Source organism: Leptopilina heterotoma, unplaced genomic scaffold (assembly GCF_015476425.1).
Source record: "Leptopilina heterotoma isolate Lh14 unplaced genomic scaffold, ASM1547642v1 Lhet_141, whole genome shotgun sequence".
Lineage (NCBI taxonomy): Eukaryota > Metazoa > Arthropoda > Insecta > Hymenoptera > Figitidae > Leptopilina > Leptopilina heterotoma.
This window is the reverse complement of record NW_025110860.1, coordinates 645,370-669,430: the sequence shown is the minus strand read 5'-3', so window position 1 is coordinate 669,430 and position 24,061 is coordinate 645,370. Positions and strand designations below refer to the sequence as shown.

Here is a 24,061-nt window from a genome sequence, read left to right as displayed (position 1 = left end):
TTTCCACAATAAATATTTAATTGAAAAATTTTCAAATTATTGAAATTTCATATAATTGAACTGTAAACAAGTGGATTTAAGAAATATTTTTGGTAAATTTTCTTTTTCTTTAAATAAATATTTTAATTCATAAATTTTCTTTAAAAAAATATTAAGAATAATTGAATTAGAGAAGAATTTTAATTAAAAATTCTAGAAAATAATTAAATTGAAAACTGGAAAATAATTTTGGATAAATTCTCATAAATTATTGGATTTCAAAGGATTTAAAATTTTGATTTCGGAATTTTTTAAAATTTATTATTCTTTAAGGCCAGGGAAAAAGGAAAATACTGTCCGGAAATCAAGGAAAAATAAAATCAAATTTTTCTGGCAACCCTAAAATGACTCTGGACTTTTTCTCACAATTTTCGAATAAATGTGACTTTTTTCAAAAATCGCAGGAAAAATGTCACCTTTTTACAATTTTTGTTTCTGGAAATAATTCACTAGATTTGAAATATTTTCGAAAGTGTTTTTTACTCTTTTTTTTACCTTTTTTATCTTTTTTTTCTCTCAAGACATCAATTATGATTGTATCTGAAACGTCCATGACAAGAATCTCTATTTCAATCGATTCTCTCAACTTAGAATCTAATTCCATTTCATCTAGAAAATTGTTTATCGAACCGTAAGTTGTTATTGGAGTTATAAAATTTTTTTTGCTATTGTGTTAAATTGCTACTAAAAAAACGAATCATTTTTTTTCCCGCGCGATAGGTGCATGTAAATATAAATTAGATTACGAATTAAAATTCTTCGAAGATGATTAAAGAATTTAATTTCTGCAAATTTATTTCATCATCATAAAAAATGCATTGTTCGAGAGGTATAAAGTGTTTCGATCCAGAAGATATATTCTCCTATTTTTCCCCCCGGTTTGAATAAAACATTATTTTTTTTTTGCATTGAAAAGATTTTCAAAAGGAAAGGAGTAATAAGAGCGATACGATTGTTATCATCGTGAACCATGTCAAAAGAGACCTTGTGTGTGAGAAGACGACCTTTCTCTCTCGAGACGACGACGACAGCTTGAGCACTTGTACTTTAACATATTTTTTTTCATTTTCTCACACGAGTTTCCACTTTTAGTTATATAGAGATGCGTTAGTCAAGAGTCCGCTTCTTTTCTTTTTCTACTTCTTCTTTTTTCTTTTTATCATGTAATTCCTTTTTATTATTTAATCCTGTGAAATTTCTCAGCTTAATGAAAATAATTGAATAGTCTCAAATAGTTTTAATTAACGGTATTTACTTTTATCCATACAGTTAGATTGATACAAAGAATTCGCAATTTTCAGAAAAAGAATACACACACCGTTTTTGTAATTATGTAATTCTGGTTATTGTTGGATTCATTAAACTAGAATATAAAAAATAAACATTTGAAAAAGGGGAAATAAAACTAAAATACTAAAAATTTTCTCTAATTTTCAGACAAAATTTAGATTTTTTTCCTAGTCATAAATTTTAATAACCAAATTAATTCTTAGACAAAAAATAAACCTAAAAAAATAGATCATAAAAATAACAAATAAAAGTAAATTCAAAGTTTAAGTCCATTAATTTATTAATAGAAAAAAAAATTTATTTGATTCAAATAACCGATTAATTGACTATTATCAATTAAATATTTAATTGCATCAAATAACTAATATTTATTGGAGTCAATTAAATGTTATTTACTTCAAATACTGAAATTATTGGTTAAAATATTATTTGATTCAAGTAAATATTTAATTGATAATAGTCAATTAATCGGTTATTTGAATCAAATAAATTTTTTTCAGTGGAATATTATTTGTCAAACTCTCTAAATTCAATGTTTAATCATAAATAATTAAAAAATTACAGACTTTACCAATAAATTAATAGAATTTCAAAATATTTATCAGAAAATTTTAACTAATTTAAGCAGCAAAAAAGTTAGATTATTTTTTTTTTATAAAATTGAAATTGACTGCTTTTTTAAAGAAAGAAAAAATCAAAATGTTGTCTAGAAATCAGAGAAAAACGGAATAAAATTTTTTCGGCAAACCTGGTCAAGGAAAAAGTTAGGAAAAGTCAGAATTTTTTTCTCCATTCGTAAGAAAAAAAAATAATAAAATTCTCGAAGAAAATAAAAAAATCTACTTATTTTTAATAAGTTTCAAATTAAAAATTATTATTATAAATTGATGCTTTCAGAAGTTTTGTTTATTTTTTTTAAGAGAAAAGTCAGATTTTTAAAATATTTCAATTCTATTCTTTTAAAAATAATCGAATCTTCATAAACAAGTAAAAGAAAATTTTTGAAATAATTCAATTTTTCTAAAATTCGATTAAAAAATAATTTAATTTTTTTAAATATTTTATTTTTCTTATTCAAGTTTTTAAAGATAATCGAGAAAAGTTAACTACCAGTAATTAATTTTCTTTCTTAAATCAGATAAAAAATTAAATTTTTAATTCTAAAAATTATTCTTTTTCTAATAAAAGTAAATTTCACTTGAATTTTTTTGTAATAGGAGGAAAAAGTCTAGAAATCAGGGAAAAAAGGAATAATTTTTTTTTTTGCATCCCTGGTCAGGGAAAAAGTCAGGAAAAGTCAGAATTTTTTCTCTTAATTTTTACAAGTTAAAAAATTTTAAAAATTCCCCAAAAAAAATTAAAATTTCTATTAATTTACACAAACAAAAAAATCTACTTATTTTTAATAAATTTCAAATTAAAAATTATTTTTAAAAATTGATGCTTTAAGAAGTTTTGCTTATTATTTTATTTTAAGAGAAAAGTCATATTTTTTAAATATTTCAATTCTATTCTCTTAAAAATAATCGATTTTTCATAAACAAGTAAAAGAAAAATTTTGAATTAATTCAATTCTTCCAAAATTCGATTAGAAAATAATTTAATTTTTTGAAACTTTTAATTTTTCTTATTGAACTTTTTGTAAATATTCGAGGAAAGTAGGATTAATTTTATTTTTTAAACTAGATAGACAATCAAATTTTTGCTTCTAAAAATGATCTTTTTTTCTCATCAAATTAAATTTCACACTTGAATTTTCTTTAATAGAAGAAAAAAGTCTAGAAATCAGGAAAAAACGAAATCAAATTTTTTTGGCAACCCTGATAGGGAAAAAGTCAGGAAAAGTTAGAATTTTTTTTGTCAATTCTCACAGGACGAATTCTCGAGGAAAATAAATTTTTTTTATTAATTTCTTAATTAATTAATTTCAAAAAGTTTCAAAATTTAAATTGTTAAAAAAAATTGTAAAAAAAAGTTGATGTTTTAAGAAATTTATTATTTCAAATTCAGAAAGTTAGATTTTTAAAATATTTCGATTCTATTCTTTTAAAATTAATCGAATCTTCATAAAGAAGTAAATGAAAATTTTTCTAAAATTTGCTTAACAAATAATTCCATTTTTTGAAACTTTTCATTTTTCTTCTTAAACTTTTCGAAAATAATCGCGAAAAGTTAACTACCAGTAAGTAATTATTTTATTTTTTAAATCAGATAGAAAATAAAATTTTTCTTTCTAAAAATTATCTTTTTTCTCATAAAATTAAATTTCATTTGAATTTTCTTTAATAGAAGGAAAAAATCTAGAAATCGGAAAAACGAAATAAAATTTTTTTTGGCAACCCTGGTCAGGGAAAAAGTAAGGAAAAGTCAAAAAAAAAAAATTTCCAAGTCTTTCATGACAAGAAATAAAAAAAAAATTGAACTATATACAGTTACGTCATCATGGGGGAAAAAATCGATAGACTAGGTTATGAAATGGTTCTTGTTAGTGGTCAAGGTTGAACTTGTGGTGTTCCCTAAAAAAACAACTCTTCCTTTTTTCATTCCAAAAACCCTCTATTAATTTTCTTTTAGGGGAATTTTCCCTTATGACGTCAGTTGGCAACACTGAGTCTTTCATCCCCTGTCTACTGCAAATATGGTGGATCGATTCCTCCCTCGCGACTTAACTCCGTCCACTTCGCGCACATTTCTCGTGTTTTTATCAAAAATACAAAAACAAAATCATATTTAAGAAGAAAGTGTTAAAAAATCACTTCCGGTAGTAAAATGTTATTTTTATTTTTCAACAATTGAATGATGATAAATTTTTTCGAAAAAAAACAAGTTCAAGTGTGTGTTAGTGTGTTGCGAGGAAAAAAATGGGGTGTTTTCCAATTGTCTCTCTATATGTGATTTGCAATTGATCGTTTTTTTCATTTCATTTTTCAAATTGTGAATTATTCGATGATGGATTTTGTTTTTTGGAACAAAATTTTTGAAATTTCGAAAAAATTGTTTAAATTGCGTCACGATCTGATGACAATGTTTCAATTATGTATCTCTACGTCTTTCATTGAAATTTTTAAAGTTGATAGTTTTTTTATTATGCAATGAAGCCTGCAATTGAGATTTTATAGTCGAGAGCCTCGAGAGAGAGAGAGAGGTATTTTGAAAATGATGTAATAGTTGAGTGGAAAGGTTTAGAAAAGAATGGTTGGTAGTACTTTGTCATCTGCATCATCTATCTTGAGAATGTTAACACGTGTTTCTGTCAAAATGGAAAATGACAGTTTGATTAGATATTTTTTTCTTCTTTGACACTTTTTCCCAAAAGAATGTTCAGTTTGGATTTCGTTTTTACTTTCTCCTCAATTGCTTCTATTTTTCCTTTTCTTTTTTTTTTAATTTCAAAAATACAATTTTTGTACATTACAAAGTGTTCCATACTTTGGAAATTTTTATTTCCTTTTATTTAGATTTTTTATAAAATTTATCATTCTTTCTATTTTTTGGATTTGAATTTGAAAATTGGCTTTAGAATTAATAGTCAGTAGGAAAATTGTGAATTACGTAATAATAGAAATTCATCGTTTTGAGATTAAAATCGGATTGAAAGGAAACCTTTAATGGTTTAGTCCTTGTCGGTTTTAATTTGTCATGTCTGAATATTAAAAAATTAAAATTTGCTTTCAAGTTTTTTCTTTTTCTTCTTTTATTTTGATAATTATTGACGTAATGTGCGAAAAGGTTTCCTCTTTTTATGACATTGCACTCCGGTCTTCTTCTATACTGTTTAAGGTTTTATAAAGTTGAAAATCAATAATTACATTGATAGCTCTAAGAGAAATGTTTGAAACTTATTGTTACTGGTTTCGTTTCGTTCACAACACTTGAAACTAGAGTCTTTGGTTATAGTTGAGAGGGTTAAATAAAGAAACTAACATCATTAATGTTTTATATTCTAGACCCACTTTTAAAAGTTGAAAATAAAAATAATAATAAGGAAAAGTGAAATAACAATAAGTAGAAAAAGAAATAAATATAAAAATAGATTAATTTTGATTAATAAATGGGAATATAATTATCTTAAATAATAATCGTGGTGTTATGATCATAACTATTTTCAAAATTCTTCTCTTTGTCATAAAATCCTCTGAAGTAAATAATTATTGTAACTATACTTTAAATTTGCTAATAGATGAAAAAAAATTATTCTTCGCAAAAAATCAATTATTTATAAAAATTTCAATAAAATCCTTCGCAAAAATTAAATTATTTTCTCAAATAATAAAATTCTTCACAGGATAAAATTTTCCAAAATAGTTCAATTATTATTTTCAGAAATTTGATAAAACTGTTTGCAAAAATTCAATTATTTTCATGTAAATAACACAATTTTATCAGGAATTCAATTATTTAAAATACAATTTATATAAAATTTAAAATAAATTCAATTATTTAGAAAATTGTTATAGAAATTCTTGTCAGAATTTCAATTATTTTTACAAATAATAAAAAATTTTTTAAGAAAAATAAATTAATTAAATTCCTCTCAAAAATTAGTTTTCGAAAATTTCAATAAAATTCTTTGCAAGAATTCAATTATTTTTATAAATAAAAAAACTCATCGCTGGAATTAAATTATTTTTAAAACAATTTTAATTTAATTATTCAAAATATTTGAGTTATTCCTTTAAATTTTCATAAAATTATTCAAAAAAAATTCAATTATTTTCAACAATTTGAATAACATTCTTTACTAGAGTTAAATTAATTTCTCAAATAATACAATTTTTCACGGGATTTCAATTATTTAAAAAAATTTAATAAAATTCTTCGCAAGATTCTATTATTTTCATAAATAATAACATTCTTCCGAAGAATCCAATTATTTTTATAAATAGTAAAATTCTTTGCAGGAATTCAATTATTTTCAGTACAATTTTAATAAAATTTTCCAAAAGAATTCAATAATTATTTTTAAAAATTCGATAAAACTACGTAAAAATCCAATTATTTTCGTAAATAATACAATTTTAAAAAGCATTCAATTATTTAAAAAATTCTTGTCAAAATTTCAATTATTTTCACAGATAATAAATTTTTTTTTAAGAAAAATAAATTATTTTAAAAAAAAAAATTAATTAAATTCTTCTCAAAAATTCAATTATTTTGGAAAATTTCAATAAAATTCTTTGCCAGAATTCAATTATTTTTATAAATAAAAAAAACTCATCGCTGGAATTGAATTATTTTTAATACAATTTTAATTAAACTTATTTAAAATAATTTAATTATTCATTACAATTTTCGTATAATTCTTCGCGAAAATTCAATTATTTCCAAAAATTTTGAATAAAATCCTTCGCTGGAATTAAATTATTTTCTTGAATAATACAAATTTTCACGCGGGATTTCAATTATTTGAAAGAATTTAATAATATTCTTCGCAAGATTTCAATTATTTTTATAAATAAAAACATTCTTCGGAATAATTCAATTATTTTTATAAATATAGTAAAATTCTTTGCTGGAATTCAATTATTTTCAGTACAATTTTAATAAAATTTTCCAAAAGAATTCAATAATTATTTTTAAAAATTCGATAAAACTCTACGTAAAAATTCAATTATTTTCCGTAAATAACACAATTTTAAAAAGAATTCAATTATTTTGAAAATTATTCATTAAATTCTTGTCAAAATTTCAATTATTTTCACAAAGAATAAAATTTTTTTTAAGAAAATTCAATTAATTAAAAAAAAAGTTTATAAAATTCTTCGCAATAATACAATTATTTTTATTGATAATAAAATTCTTAGCAAAAATTCAATTATTTTCGAAAATTTTAATAAAATTCTCTACAAGAATTCAATTATTTTTATAATTAAAAAAACTCATGGCAGGATTTCAATTATTTTTAAAAATTGAAAAATGTCGATTAAATTCTTTAGAAGCATTACAATATTTTTAATGCAATTTATATTAAATTCCTGAAAACAATTTCATTATTTTTTTAAAATTTTCCTAAAATTTTTTGTAGAAATTCAATTTATTTTCCAAAATTTTAATGAAATTCTGGCCAAGAATTCGATTATTTGTAACAAATTTTAATATTTTTATTTTAATAATTTAATAATTATTCTTAAAATTTTTTTTTAAATTCTTTAGAGAATTTCAAGCATTAAAAAAAATTTTATTAAATTTTTTATAAATTCAATTTTAAGAATTTCAATTTTTTTATTTAAATAATTGAATTCTCGTAGAACTCTCTATTAAGAATTGATTCAAACGCGAATTTCAGTTAAAATTTTACATAATAATTGAAGAATATTACAAGCTTTAAAGTATTAATTTTTTTAAATAATTAAAATTAAAAAATTATTTTTAAATTAAAATGTTTGAAAATTTTAATTGTTTTAAAAACAATAATATTTTTGCAAAATATTATTGACTTATCATTTTCTTAAAAAAATATTAAAATTTTGAATAATTTTTTATTTAGAAATTTTCAATGGAAATTATAGAATATTATAATATTATAATTTATATTAATATAAAAATATAGATATTTTTAGAAATAGTTAGATATAAATTTCAAAAAGATTTTACATCGAAATCATTTCAAATATTTTAATTCCTGTGAAAAAATAATTAAGAATTTAAATATTTATTTAATAAAGATTACTCAAGTTTTGAATACAATTTAACTTAGAAATTGCCCAAAAAAATGAGTCTTTTGAAGAATTTTAATTAAAATGGTTTTAAAAAAAGATTTTTTCACTTTTTTCTACGTTTAAAAATTATTTTTAAATTGTATTATTTGGAAGAATTTTAATTTTAAATTTTGAAAATAATTGAATTTGAAAAAATTTAGAATTCAAGTTATTAGCAGGATAAGAAGAAATGTAAATATTTTTTATGAAAAGTAGTAAAAAATTTGGGAAATAAAATATATAGAATCAAATTTTTTCTGATTTTTGTGAATCGTCAATTTCAATTTAGCGACTTTTTACTACTTTTTCTCAGTCTTAGAGATACTTTTTGCTATTTTTTTGAAAATTAATTAAATTAAATTAAATTAAATTAAAATAAATTAAAATAAATTAAATAAAATTAAATTAAATTAAATTAATTAATTAATTAAATGACTTAAAAATTAACAATCGAGTGCGAAGCCTGTACAATATGAATAATGTTTATAAATGTTTAAGGTGTATTCAATTTGTGAGTGAAATTTGATTATGGCAGTATAATGATGGCAAAACTACCACCACGGAAACTTGATATCTGCATGCGTAGGTCATGTTCGTTACATTACCGGTTCGGAAAACAGGTTCACAGTCATTTTCTGCTCACAACACCTCGATTTTATTATCCTCAATTTTTCCCCCTCTGGTATAATCTTTGAGAATATTTCTCTTCTTCTCGTTCTCCTTAGAAAAATAGAATTGTGAGAAAAAGGAATAAATTGGAATTTTTAATAAATCTTGATATCATTGATTGTAATAATACTCCAGTTATTTTTTTTATTGTTTACGATCTTTGTTTCTAGATTATTTACCGTATATTCCTAATTGTCTGAAAATATAACTGATGGTGGTAATCAACTTTTATTATTTCGATTTTCACAATCTTCCAATTTGTACTTTTTGTAATCACAAAAATAAATTAATTTGTTTGTTTGTTTCTAAAGTCCCTTTCTTTAGAGAATTTCTTCGTCACATTTAATTGTCGAAAAATGAGAATTTAAAAAAAAATTCTCTTCTTGGACTTGTTAATAATAGATGAAAAATGAAATGAAAAATAATTTTGAATTATGTCGGACGTTTATAAAGAGGAATGTGTGGGGAGAATAGTGAACTAGAAAGAAAGTGTGAAATGTCGAGACAGTTTTGAGAAAAATTTTAATATCCTGGAGGAGACAAGATCTAGTGGAAGGTCCGAGGCAGAGGCCCCGGGACCGGAAAATGGAATTGGTAACGATAATGGAAATGACAGTGACTTAGAACAACAGCAGGGGGAGAGAAAAATTGAATTTGTTCAGGATGATGACGATCCATATGAGTATGATGAGGAAATTCCGAAACATAACGAAAATGTACATTCTGGATTGTCATTACCATTAACTTCGACGATTACACCATTTTGTGAAACTTGCAGTGGTCTCAGAAGTCCTCTCTTTCTTCTAACATCGCCCGCCGATGGACCATGTAGGCATTTTACAGTTTGTTTTCTCTATTTGCTGTCTTAAAGCGAATGGAACGATTTTTTAGTTTTGAGTTTATGAGACTCGCCATACTCCTCAATTAAATTTTACGCCAGAGAGAAATTCTTTTATAAAATAATATTATTATCAGGTCCGTAGGCCTAACTATTAATACTTTATAATTTTACTCATAAATTAATCGAAATTTCATTAATTCCTTTAATTTGATATTTTTATAGCAAATTAGAGTGAATTCAAAATTAAAATCCATTTATATTAATTGTTAACTCTCTAGATTGTGATCATAAATAATCGTAAAATTACGAACATTTTTAGATTCAATATGGAGTTGATTTTCTCCACCTGAGAACGCCAAGGTCACCGCTAGATGACAGTTCAGTTGATAAAATCAGCTTCCACGCCATCTAGTGGACGATCTTTTCGTTCTCAAGTGGAGAAATTAAACCACCATTTTTATTTCTTAGAAAATTATTTAGAATTAAAAAAATGTTACTGCGAGAAGAATTTAATTTTTCTTTCAGTTAAAACTTTGATCAAATTTCTATTTTCATTAAAAGAAAGAAAGAAAAAGAAATATAAAGAAATAATATTTCAGTAAAATTTCTTTTTCTATAGAATTTAGGTAGTTTTTTAAATTTGTTTAACAAATAATAAAATAAGCCCGTAAATATAGTTACATTTATTTTAAATAATTAAAATTCAAGAATAACTTTTTGAAAAAAAAGAAAAGATTTTAGTTTAAAGAAAATTAGCAATTTTCAGAAATAATTCAAATTTGCAGATTTTAAACTAGAATTTTTTGAAATTTTCTTCACTGTGAAGAAATTAACAATAATTAAATATTTATTTATAAAATCGTTCAAGTTTTTAATTCTTTTATCTAAAATATTTTAATAACAACATTTTTGTAAAAATAAAAATATTTAAATACCTAATAAAAAAATAGTTTAAAAAATTATTTTTTTTTTGAGAAATTCTGTTTTTGAAATATAGTTAAATATTTGTAAATAATAAAATTCTTCTCAGTAATTCAATTATTTTGAATTTTATTAAAATTTAAAGAACTTTGATTTTTGAAAAATTTTAATTTCAATTTCGTTGCAATTAGTGAAATTTTTTAATATATATTTTATGGGTATTATTTCAAAAATTTTAACGCAATTCTTGAAAAGAATTCAATTATTACTGATAAATATCAAAATTCTTTCTAGAAATTAAATTATTTTCAAGAATTTTAATAAAATTCTTCGCAAAATTCAATTATTTTCATAAATAACAGTATTCATTACAGGAATTAAACTATTTTCAATTCTCTGGAAACATTCAATTATTTACAAAGATTTTTTTAAATTCTCATCAAAATTTCAATTATTTTTATAAAAAAGAGCAAAATTCTTCGCTGAAATTCAATTATTTTCATAAATAACAGTATTCATTACAGGAATTAAATTATTTTCAATTTTCCGGAAAAATTTAATTATTTAGAAAATTTTTTTTAAATTCATGTCAAAATTTCAATTATTTGTATAAAAAAAGCAAAATTATTCTCTAAAATTCAATTATTTTCCAAAATTTTAATAAAATTCTTTGCAAAATTTCAATTTTTCGAAATCATTGAATTATTCATTTAAATTTTCATAAAATTATTCGAAAAATTTGAATAAAATCCTTCCTAAGAATTCAATTATTCAAAAAAAAAAATTTAATTAAATTCTCTGCAAGATTTCAATTATTATTTCAATTTTTTTATAAGAATTCAATTATTTCTATAAATAGTAAAATTCTTTGCAGGGATTCAATTATTTTCAGTACAATTTTAATTAAATTTCCCAAACGAATTCAATTATTTAAAAGAAATTTGGATAAAATTCTACTCAAAGATTCAATTATTCCCATAAATAATAAAAATTTTACAGGAATTCAATTATGTAAAATAGAATTTGCATAACTTTTTTAGAAAAAAATGAATAATAAATTTTTTTTGAAAGAATTCAATTATTTTCATAAATAATATAGGTACAATTTTTTTAAAGAAATTCAATTATTTAAAACACAATTTTCATAAAATTTTTTGAAAAAAATAAATTCTTTAAAAAGATTTATTATAATTCTTCTCAAGAATGCAATTATTTTAAAAACTTTATTAAAGTTCGGTGACAAAAATTCAATGCTTTTTTAATTCAATTATTTTCAAAATTTGCAATTAAAATTATTATAAAAAACTACATTATTTTTAAAAAACTTGAAGAAATTCTTCCAATGAATTTTATTAGTCACAAAAGTCTAATAAAATTATTTACCTAAAAGAATTTAATTTTATTCATTTTTTTTAATAATTTAATTTAATTTTCTATCAATAATTTTAATAAAATTGAATAGTAAAATTATTGATAACAAATAATTATTAACAGAATCAATTTCTATTGTAGATTCTAGAAACTGTTGAAAAATAAAATAAAAAAAATACCACAGGTCTGAGAGTATTATTCAAACTCGAAAGTTTAATGTACTTTGGAATCTATTGTTCAGAAATAAAAAGCATGTTTTACACTTCATGTAAAACGAAAGGCCACTTTATTGATATTTTATTATCAGCACTTCTTAGGTGTTCATTTTATCATCACTAAAATATATTAATAGAAACTACTTTAATGTTGATAAAAATAAAATTCAATATTTTTCCCTCCCAAAATTAGAATATAATAAATAATTAAAAAGTAAATTAAAAAAATATGCAAAAAAAGGCCTTAAAGATGAATTTACCTATAAATATATTAAATAAATAAAATATATTATAAATAAATAAAATTATAAATACTAAAAATAAAAAAGGAAACAAATAAAAAATATTTAAAAAATATCAAAAAAATATTTTTTTATTTTATAACAAAAAATTAAATAATTAAATATTAAATATTAAAAAATATTTTTACAAAAATATTTCAAAAAAGAATTTATTCCTTTTTTTTCCTAATAAACGAGTTTTCTTGCAACGTATGAACAAGTTTTCGATATGCGACAATAATCTTCACTTTCCCACGGCTATTTTTATTTATTTATTTTTTTTTTTTTTTTGAAAAAGGAGAAACATGCGCATAATGTTAATAATTTTGTCATTAATATCGAAAAAATCGATATTAATGACAAAATTAAAGAAAATTTCAAGAGAAAATCATTAGTTGGAATTTTCTCTTCGTGAGTGATTAAGTAGTCCGAGCTCGTCATTTACTTAAATGGAGAGTGACCAAAAAGGAGGTAGTGCGAAAAACCACATATGTTGTGGGAAATGATCACGTTTATGATTATATTTATGCGAGGAGAGAGGAAAACCATTATTTACTTCTTCAAACACTCGAGTCAGGAAGAAAATTTGCAATTTTATAATTTCACGGACTCTTCACTACGGAACTCACATATATTACTTATGCTTTAATCTAGTTTCTTTATGTGAAAAAAAAGAACAATTCCAACTAACCAATTGCCTTAGAAATTCCAAATTATTGTCATTTTCTATTTTGGAGAAATCGCCACATTGTTTTTTTAACATAAAAATAATTTTATTCTTGGGAAGAATTTTATTAATTGTAAAAAAAATAATTGAATTGTTTCGAAGAATTTATTAAAATTTTAGGAAATAATTGAATTCTATGGAGAAATATTATATTAAAATTGTATACTGAAAATAATTGAATTTTTGCAAAGAATTTTATTTATGAAAATAATTGAATTCTTGCAGAGAATTTTATTTAGGAAAATAATTGAATTCCTGCATAGAATTTTATTTATAAAAATAATTGAATTCCTGCAAAGAATTTTATTAAAATTTTTGATAATAATCAAATTTTTTTGTAGAATTTTATTATTTATGAAGATAATTGATTTTCTCGCAAAGAATTTTATCGAGAAATTTAAAATTAATGATTGAATTTCTTGGAAGAATTTTATTATTTATTAAAATAATTGAATTCTTTCAAGTTCTTAAAATAATTGTGTTTATTAATAATTGAAATTAAACATTTGATTGTTGAATTTTATTAAAATTTTTAGAAAATAATTACATTCTCTACAGAATATAAAATTAAATTTTTTTCAGGAATTTTTTTAAGTTTTTTGAAAACAATGTGGTTTTTTTAAATAATTTTAATTGAAAATTTTAAAAATAATTAAAAATAAAGAATTTTTTTAACATTTTAAAATAATTGAATTCCTTGAAGAATTTTGTTATTTATGAAAATAATTGAATTCTTGCAAAGAATTTTATCCATAAATTCGAAAATAATTGAATTACGTCGACGAATTTTATTATTTATGAAAATAATTGAATTCCTTCGAAGAATTTTGTTATTTATGAAAATATTTGAATTCTTGCAAAGAATTTTATCAATAAATTCGAAAATAATTGAATTCTTGTCAATTTTATTGTAATTTTTGGTAATAATTGATTTTTTTTTTGAAGAATTTTATTTAAAAAATTTGAAAATAATTAAATACCTAATAACAGTTTTTTTATTTAAGAAAAAGATTGAATTCTTGTGAACAATTTTATCAAAATTCTTAAAAATAATTAAATTCCTGCGAATAATTTTATAAATTATGAAAATAATTAAAATTTTGTTAAGAATTTTATTAAAATTTTCAAATTAATTGAATTTTTCGAGGAATTTATTAATTAAAATTGTAATGACAATATTCCAATTCTCGCATAAAGAATTTAATCAAATTTTTTCAAAATAATCGAATTTTTGCTAAGAATTTTATTAAATTAATAATTTAATTATTAAATAATTAAATTTTTCCGAAGGATTTCTTTTTGAATTGAACAAAGAATTTTTTCCAACATTTTCAAATAATTGTGTCTGTTAATAATTATTAAATTATTTAATTAAAAATTAAAGACTTTATTACTGAATTTTTTAAAAATTGCATTTAAAATAATTTTATAAATAAAATAATTTAATTCTTTCGAAAAGAATTTTATTATCTATAAAAATGATTGAAATTTGAAAATTTTTGAAAATAATAAGCAATAATAATTATGTACTTAATAAGTGGATGTTTAAAATTTTAAATCTGAAACTATTGAAAAAATAAAGTTTATATTTGAAAACTTAATTGAATTAAATTTACAGTTGACTGAATTTACAAATTTTTATATAGAATTTTTCCATCTGCTTTTTTTTCTTTAATTAAAATTATAAGGTATCGAAGAACGGGTGCGAGAATCCTTATATTATAAAATTGGACGCGTGTCGATTGAAAGTGAAATACAATCTAGCTTTATAACTGCACTTTTCAAAAAGGTTTCTTAAGGATGACTTTTCAACACGCGCGTCGTCATTTGTCAATTAACAATGTAAAGCGCAAAGACAATATTTTTGCGGTTTTTGCAACACCTGCTTGTTTATTACCTTGAAGCAAGAAATACATTTACTCACTTCAAATCAAATATGTAAAAAAGAAAAGAAAAAAATAATTACAATAAAAAAAAATAATAATAATAATAATATTATCACTGAAAATAAATTTTCAATTTTCATTTATTAATTAAATTTCAAGAAATTCATTTGAAAATCTAACGGAAAAATAAATAATTCCAAAGAATAAATTTTTCATTAAATCAGTGAGACAGTATCGACAAACATTTTATTCTATTTGTGATTTTTCTCTATATTTTTTTAGAAAAAAAACAATACTCTGGGAAAAGAATTTATATGAATTTTTACTTCCGTGAACTCCTACCGATTGACTTGTTTCTGCTTCGTTGGTTAAAACAATTTTAGAAGAAAATTATTATTTTCAAAAACAATATATAATTTTGTATATTTTTTGACAATATCCTATTTTATTGACTATAACATTAACAATAATTAATTAACAATAATTTAGTACTCATTAATTTATTATTTATTATTTGTTTATTGATAAAAAACATTTTTGTTCGTTGTTAAATTTAAAAAAAATTATTTGACTATTTTCGTAGCATTTTTGTTCTTTGTTGAATTTTAAAAAGAAAATTTTACTTTTTCGTGATATTTTCGTTTCAATTTGTTTAATTAAAATAAAAAATTTTTTGACCATGTTCAAATTTGTTTAATTTAAACAAAATTTTTTTGATTATTTTCGTGACATTTTTGTTGAAATTTGTTTTTATGAACAAAGGATTTCTTACCTTCTTTTTATCTTTTTTTTTGAATATAGTAAAATGTTGAAAAGGAAAAATTACCAACTAACACTTTGAATGTACTGAAATTTCAAGCGAGGTCAACTTGACTTTTTTTCTTGTTTTATTCTTAGTAACTGTTGGACCTCAACTCGAACTTTTCTTTACTCTTCTCTTCCAGTATTAAACGTTGCACTATTATTTGAGGGGCTCAAAGTAAAAGTGGTATAAAATAACAGTGCAAGCAAAAGTGAGTCAAGTTTTCGTAAGCGCGGAAGAACGAAACAAATGTTACGCTACGAGGAAAAACGAATTACTTTTGGCTGCGAGCAAAAGCGGGATAAGATTTCACTGCGCGCAAGAAAGGGATACAGATATATTCCGTTTTTGCCCGCACTCATTTTAAGATTCATTTTTGCCTGTTTCACTCTTCCCATATATTTTATAGGTATTATTACCACTTTAATACTTATAATGATATTATTTCAAAATTAATTAACAAATTCAATTTTTTAAAATTTTAATTTAAGAATAATATAATTATTTCAAGTTTTAGGTATTTAAATATAAATTCAATTACTTTACAATCAGACAAGAATCGAAAATTTTTTTTCAGCAGACCATCAATTTTTTTGCATTTTCCTATTCAAGTAGGTACCCAATAAATACCTAATAAGTTTCGTCCTATTATCGATAGGGGAAAGTTGTTAAATCAACCCCTAAATTTAAAAAAATAAAAAAAAATAGGAAAAAATTGTTATTTAAAAACTAATAACGAGACCATAAATTTTATTGCATAAAATTCATTCACTCGATGCCCAATCAATACAAAAAAATTTTGACCCCCAAATCGATAGGGGAAAGTTGTCATTTTCAACCCTTAATATTTAAAAAATCGAAAAAAAATTACAAAAAACTTTATTAAAATTGCAGTTATCCTTTGACCAGCGATTTTCTTTTTGTTTATTGTTTCTACATACTCCACTAATAAGTAAAAATAATTTCAGAAAAATCGCCGCCCGGAAAACTTGACTTTTTTGCCCGTAAAAATTAAAAAATTGAAAAAAAAGTTAGAAAAAAATTTGTGAAAATTACAATTATCCTTTGACCAGGGATTTTCTTTTTGTTTATTGCTTCTACATACTCCACTAATAAGTAAAAATAATTTCAGGAAAATCGCCGCCCGGAAAACTTGATTTTTCTGCCCGTAAAAATTAAAAAATTGAAAAAAAATTAGAAAAAAATTTGTGAAAATTACAATTATCTGTTGACCAGGGATTTTCTTTTTGTTTATTGCTTCTACATACTCTACTAATAAGTAAAAATAATTTCAGAAAAATTGCCGCCCGGAAAACTTGATTTTTCTGCCCGTAAAAATTAAAAAAAAATTAGAAAAAAATTTGTGAAAATTACAATTATCTTTTGACCAGGGATTTTTTTTTTTGTTTATTGCTTCTACATACTCCAATGATAAATAAAAATAATTTCAGAAAAATCGCCGACCGGAATACTTGATTTTTTTGACCATAAAAACAAAAAAAAATAAGAAAAAAATTGTAAAAATTACAGATGTCTTTTGACCAGAGATTTTCTTCCTCTTCTTACTTCTACACATTCCCCTAATGTATCTACACAATTTCAAAAAAATTGTCGCCCGGAAACTTTGACTTTTTTGCCCGTAAAAACAAAAAAATTAAGAAAAAATAGGTAAAAAAATGGTGAAAATTACAAATTTCTTTTGACGAGAGATTTTCTTCTTGTTTCTTACTTCTACATATTTTCCTAATGTATCAACAAAATTTCAAAAAATTCGTCGACCGGAAACTTTGATTTTTTGCCCGTAAAAATGAAAAAATTAAAAAATTAAAAAAAAAATGTAAAAATTACAGTTGTTTTTTGACCAGGGATTTTTTCTTCTTTGTTATTACTTCTACATATTCCTCTAATATGTGTACATAATTTTAAAAAAATTGCCTTCCGGAAAGTTTTACTTTTTGCCCGTAAATATTAGTAAAACTCAAAAAAATAAGAACAAAAATTGTTAAAATCACAGTTGCCATTTGTCCGAATTGTGCAATTCAAGGGGAGATTTTTATTTATCGTGTCTTCTTTTGGCATTCGTTCAGTGCTCGGCCAATGCAGCGATACTTTAAATCCTACGGGAAGACGAGATTACCCGAATACACCCGAAGTAATTCTCCAACACAAACTCTCAACGTCGCCTGTTCTCTCCGCGAACTTGAGTGTTTGCCTGTTGGGTCCTAGCTCTGGTGCGTTCGGCAATTTTCGGCTTACCTTGAGATTTAAAGACTCGCTACGTTGCTTTCCACGTTTAGCACAAAGAACGAAAATCGAATAGGGACTACCAAATGACATTTTGGTCCTACACACAGTGGGATTTTTTTACAATTTACTTTTCAAAAATGTCTTCAGCCTACAATTTTTAAACGATTTGAGTGATCTTGTATTTAAATTAAAGGGGAATAAATTCTTATGACATCCCTTGAGACTGATTTTTGAGATTTTAATTGTTTATAATTTTTTAGTTTAATCAAAGTTAACAAATTAATACAATTTTTTAAAATGGACTTTTATTTCTTATTCCGTTACTGCACATGATTTAAATCAGTTCAAGATAATCCAAGCAGACCACTAGGCAATTAATAAAACATATAATAATTTTTTTAAATTGTTGTAAACAATAATAATTGAAAAATAGATTTTTCTGAAATTATTTTTACTTATTAGTGGAGTATGTAGAAGCAATAAACAAAAAGAAAATCCCTGGTCAAAAGATAATTGTAATTTTCACAAATTTTTTTCTAATTTTTTTTTAATTTTTACGGGCAGAAAAATCAAGTTTTCCGGGCGGCAATTTTTCTGAAATTATTTTTACTTATTAGTAGAGTATGTAGAAGCAATAAACAAAAAGAAAATCCCTGGTCAACAGATAATTGTAATTTTCACAAATTTTTTTCTAATTTTTTTTCAATTTTTTAATTTTTACGGGCAGAAAAATCAAGTTTTCCGGGCGGCAATTTTTCTGAAATTATTTTTACTTATTAGTGGAGTATGTAGAAGCAATAAACAAAAAGAAAATCCCTGGTCAAAAGATAATTGTAATTTTCACAAATTTTTTTCTAATTTTTTTTCAATTTTTTAATTTTTACGGGCAAAAAAGTCAAGTTTTCCGGGCGGCGATTTTTCTGAAATTATTTTTCATTATTAGTGGAGTATGTAGAAACAATAAACAAAAAGAAAATCGCTGGTCAAAGGATAACTGCAATTTTAATAAATTTTTTTGTAATTTTTTTTCGATTTTTTAAATATTAAGGGTTGAAAATGACAACTTTTCCCTATCGACTTGCGGGTCAAAATTTTTTTGTATTCATTGGGCATCGAGTGAATGCATTTTATGCAATAAAATTTATGGTCTCGTTATTAGTTTTTAAATAACAATTTTTTCCTATTTTTTTTTATTTTTTTAAATTTAGGGGTTGATTTGACAACTTTCCCCTATCGATAATAGGACGAAACTTATTAGGTATTTATTGGGTACCTACTTGAGTACGAAAATGCAAAAAAATTGATTGTCTGATGAAAAAAAAATTTCGATGCTGAGCATCGATGGCAACTTCAGGCACATTAAAATTTAATTATTTAAAATTTCAATCTAAATTCTAATGTATATTTAATAAAAATTGAATTTTAGAAAAATTAAACTACGAATATTTGTAAATTTTAATTGCTAAAAATTTGCCTTAAATTTCATACTATAATTTTTTGAAAATAATTAATTTGAAATATAATTTTTGTTAAAAAGTTTGTAAATAATATAAATGTAGGAAATTTGAAATACAAATTTTTGTATATTTGAAATACTTACTTTTTTTCACAAATTTAGGTCAGTAATTACATTTTAAGGAATTTTTAATGCGAGATTTTTTAAACATAATTGAATTTCTAAAAAATTTTATTACAATAATTGAAATTGACTTATGAAACTAAACTTTTATTAAAAAAATTTTAATAATTGAACTTTGGAAGAAATAGAGTTATAATGTTTAGTAATTTTGACTTGAAATTTTTTGTTAATTTCAATTATTAAAATTTATTATTTAACAACCTTTTGAAAATAATTTTTCGAGAAAAATGTTCGAGAAAAATGAAAAAGTTTTCCAGTAAAAATTAGCATGTTAAAAACTTGAAAAATATTAGGAAATTATTTATCTACATATAAATAAATAAATAAATAACATGATCATATTTTTAATGTAACTAACAAATTTTTCAACAACAACAAAATATTTAAAATAAGTTTTGGAAGAAATATTCTGTTCACTTTAAAGGAATATTCTATCAATATTCACACATTATTATTATTATTTTTATTATTTATTCTTATTTTATTATTCACACATTGAAACAATTAAATAAAAGTAAAATAAACGAAATGGAATCAAACGTCAAATTGTCAAAATGTAGCGACGGCTCGTATCTCGACATTACTATAGACTTCACGGTGCGAGCAAAAGCGGATCAACTTTTGACTAAGAGCAAAAATGGGATAGCCATTTAGCCCGCTTTTGCTCGCGCTCGAAAGAAATTCTGTTTTTCCTCGCAGCATTCATCTGGCCCATTCTTACCCGTCAGAAAAGTTAACTCACTTTTGCTCGCACTGTTATTTTATACCACTTTTTCTTTGAGCCCCACATTTATTCTAGCCTTTTAACCAGAGACGTTAAATACACTTCAGAAAGTATGTTTTTCGACTCAATTTTAGAACAAAAAAAATATACTTTTTTTCTATGATTCGCAATTATTTTATTTCTTTATTTAGGTTTTTAAAAGTATTTTTATTTATTTTTGAAGAAAATTTAGTCTTGTAATAATTATTTTCGTTTTATTTTTTATTTCTCCAATTTTCAAATTCAAATTACAAGTTTTATTTTGTGTTTTATATTTACCTACATATTTTGTTAATCAATCGATTAAAAATTAATTACTCGGTGAAATAAATATTTGTGTCAATTATCGTTAAATTAATTAATAATAACCAAAACAAAAAGGAATAAATTTCTTAATCATCGACAAAGATAAATTTTGTGATTTTTTTCTTATCAGATTTGGAATTACTTTTTATTTAAAGAATATACAGAGGTTTGTTTTTTAATTTATAAATTTGATTAATTAATTTTGAATTAATAATTTAAAGGACTAAAATTAAATTGAAGGTCACACTGAAAATTCTAGGACAAGACAGAACAAATGCGGCTAGAAAAGTTTTTGTTTGATCGATTACCACAAATCTTCGAATTTCATATATTATATATTTACGTAGTATAAATTTCCTTATAATCATTTATAGCAATCGGAAATTTTCTTATCGTACAGGATTACAATTTTCTTTTTTTAATGATAATAATATCGACAATGATAATAAATGTTTGATTTTTGTTTTCAGTCTTATGCAGCAATCGGGTGAGCCAAATGACCAAAACCTACAATGATATCGAGGCAGTAACAAGGCTTTTGGAGGAGGTAATAAATTTGTTTTTGGAGTTTTTTTTTGTAATTACAATTTTTAGTTTTCTTAAAAATTAAAACAGGGTTACAACAGGTCAAGGAAATCAAAGAGATGTCAGGGAATTTTATTACAAGTTTTAGACAAAAATTAAATTTTCAGAATTCATAAGAAAATTTTGAATTTTTGTTTCTTTTTTGTTTGCCTCATAAACTATGAATTTACCACGAATTCTAATACAAAACCTTCAATTTTTTCTATTTCTGACAAAAATTTTATTTTAAATAACTTAATTCTTGAAGAAATATCATAGAAGTATCAAATATCATAGATAAAATTATTATAAATTATTTAATGAATAATTTTACTTGAAAATTTCAACAATAATTGAATTTTATAAAAGTTGCGTTTACAATTTTCATAAATAAATGAATTTCAAAACATTTTAATTTTAAAATTTCGAATATTTTAATTTTTAATGAATTTAATTAGAAATTTTAAAGAACTAAGATTTTTGAAAAAATTTAATTTTAATTTTGTTGCAATTAGTTGAATTTTTTATTATATATTATATAGATATCAAAATTCTTTCTAGAAATTATATTATTTTCAGGAATTTTAATAAAATACTACGCCGAAATTCAATTATTTTCAAAAATTTTAATAAAATTCTTGGCAAAAATTTCAATTATTTTAAATAATTTTTCCTAATTCAATGTTTTTCAATATTTATTATTTTAATAAAATTTTCCAAACGAATTTAATTATTAAAAAAAAGTCAAAATTTTATCTGAAAATCAGGGAAAAAAAACTAAATTTTTGTGGCAACCCTGTAAAATTTTAATCTAATTCTAATTTTTGTTTAATTAAATTAAATTTTTTATTTTACAGAAAGAGAAAGACTTGGAGTTGACAGCACGAATTGGCAAGGAGCTGTTGACGCACAATCAAAAACTTGAGAGCACTGTCAATGCCCTAGAAGCTGAACTTAAAACGGCAAATGAAAAAATTACGCAATTGACGCACGAGTCGTCGAAGAAAACCGAATTGATACAAATATTAACTAATGATGTGGATGATTCGGGTTCGGAAGCTGCGACACCCTCAGGATTGCAGGGCATCAATTTGGATGTCATGCAACGTAAGATAACTACACTCGAGGATGAAAATAAATCGTTGAAATGCGAATTCACAAAACTTGTTAAAGAAGCTGACAGTTGTGAGGAGCAGGAGGCGCGTCTCGTCAAAGATATCGCTAATCAACTTGGTAATTATTTTTTGCTGCTTTTTATTATTTTACTCATTTTTGTCTTTCTTTGTATTTTTTTATATATATATATTATATAAATGAGAAAAAAGAACTTCTTTCCAATTCTATTCTTATTAACAGGCTTCGCACTCGTCTACTAAAACCTATTTACTACTTTTTTTACGTTATGCTACTATTTAGATACTTTTTTTAGATTTCAGCCACTAAAAGCTACTATTTCTGTTTTCTTTTTAGAATTTTCACTACTTTAAATTCGCTAATACCAGAAATTAAAAAACTATTTTCTAGAATTATAATCAAATTCTTTAAAATGATTCAATTATTTTCACAAATAAAGTTTTCCACAAGAATTAAAAAAATTAAAATAAAATTTTCATAATATTTATTCTAATATACTTCGAAAAAATAAATTATAACAAAGTTTATAAAATTCTTACGAAGAATTCAATTATTTTCAAAAATAACAAAATTTTTCACAGATATTCAATTTTTTTCTAAAGTATATTTTTATAAATAATAAAATTCTTCTAAAAAAATTCAATTATTTTTAAAAAATTTAATAAAATTCTTATTAACTATTCAATTATTTTCATAAATAATAAAATTCATTGCAGGATTTCAAATATTTTTAATACTATTTTAGAGGAATTACTCAACAAATGTAGCCCAAAAATAATGAAGCTAAATGCCATAAAAAAGAAAAAAAAATGTTGAATTTTAAGAAATTCGGTTTTTCCAATTCTTAATCATTTTAAATTTTTTACTAAAGGGTGAAGACTATTAATTAAGTAAAGTGTTTTTGAAGAACACAAAAATATTGAAGCTAAATGACACTAAAGAGAAGAAAAAATGTTGAATTTTAAGAAATTCGGTTTTTCGAATTTTTGATAATTTTTTATAATTTTAGATTTTTTACCAAAGGGTGGAGATTAATTAATAAGTAAAGTGTTTTTGAAGAGCCCAAAAATAATGAAGCTAAATACCATAAAAGAGAAGAAAAAATGTTGAATTCTAAGAAATTCGGTTTTTTGAATTTTTCATAATTTTTATATAATTTTTCATAATTTTTTTTTTTTTCATAATTTTTTCATAATTTTAGATTTTTTAACAAAGGGTGGAGATTAATTAATAAGTAAAGTGTTTTTGAAGAGCCCCAAAATAATGAAGCTAAATGACATAAAAGAGAAGAAAAAATGTTGAATTCTAAGAAATTCGGTTCTTTGAATTTTTGATAATTTTAGATTTTTTACCAAAGGGTGGAGATTAATTAATAACTAAGGTGATTTTGAATTTTCTTTTAGATTTTAATAAAATTCTTTACAAGAATTCAATTATTTACATAAATAATTCCTCGAAAGAATTCAATTATTAAAGATAATTAGCAAAATTATTTCCGAAAATTCAATTATTTTGAGGCAATTTAATTAAATTCTTTGCAAAATTAAATTATTTTCATAAATATCAATATTCATCACAAGAATTCAATTATTTTGAAAAGTAATAAATTTATTCTTGTAAGTTCAATTATTTTAAAAAATTCTAATAAAATCGTTCGCAAGAATTCAA

At 22.4% G+C, this 24,061-nt stretch overlaps 1 protein-coding gene across 6 annotated transcripts in view; it reads left to right on the top strand.

The window, feature by feature from the left end:
- The window catches only part of LOC122498050 (trafficking kinesin-binding protein milt), an 83,182-nt gene that overhangs the window by 50,663 nt on the left and 8,458 nt on the right, over nt 1–24,061 (top strand). For 5 of the 6 annotated variants that reach the window (XM_043605570.1, XM_043605568.1, XM_043605569.1 and 2 more), the window contains 2 exons: nt 21,166–21,242; nt 22,117–22,492. In XM_043605570.1, coding sequence (XP_043461505.1) covers nt 21,166–21,242; nt 22,117–22,492 — 453 coding nt within the window. Of the gene's footprint in view, nt 1–9,308; nt 9,525–21,165; nt 21,243–22,116; nt 22,493–24,061 lie in introns of those variants that run through there. The other variant, XM_043605572.1, reaches the window with a different exon arrangement.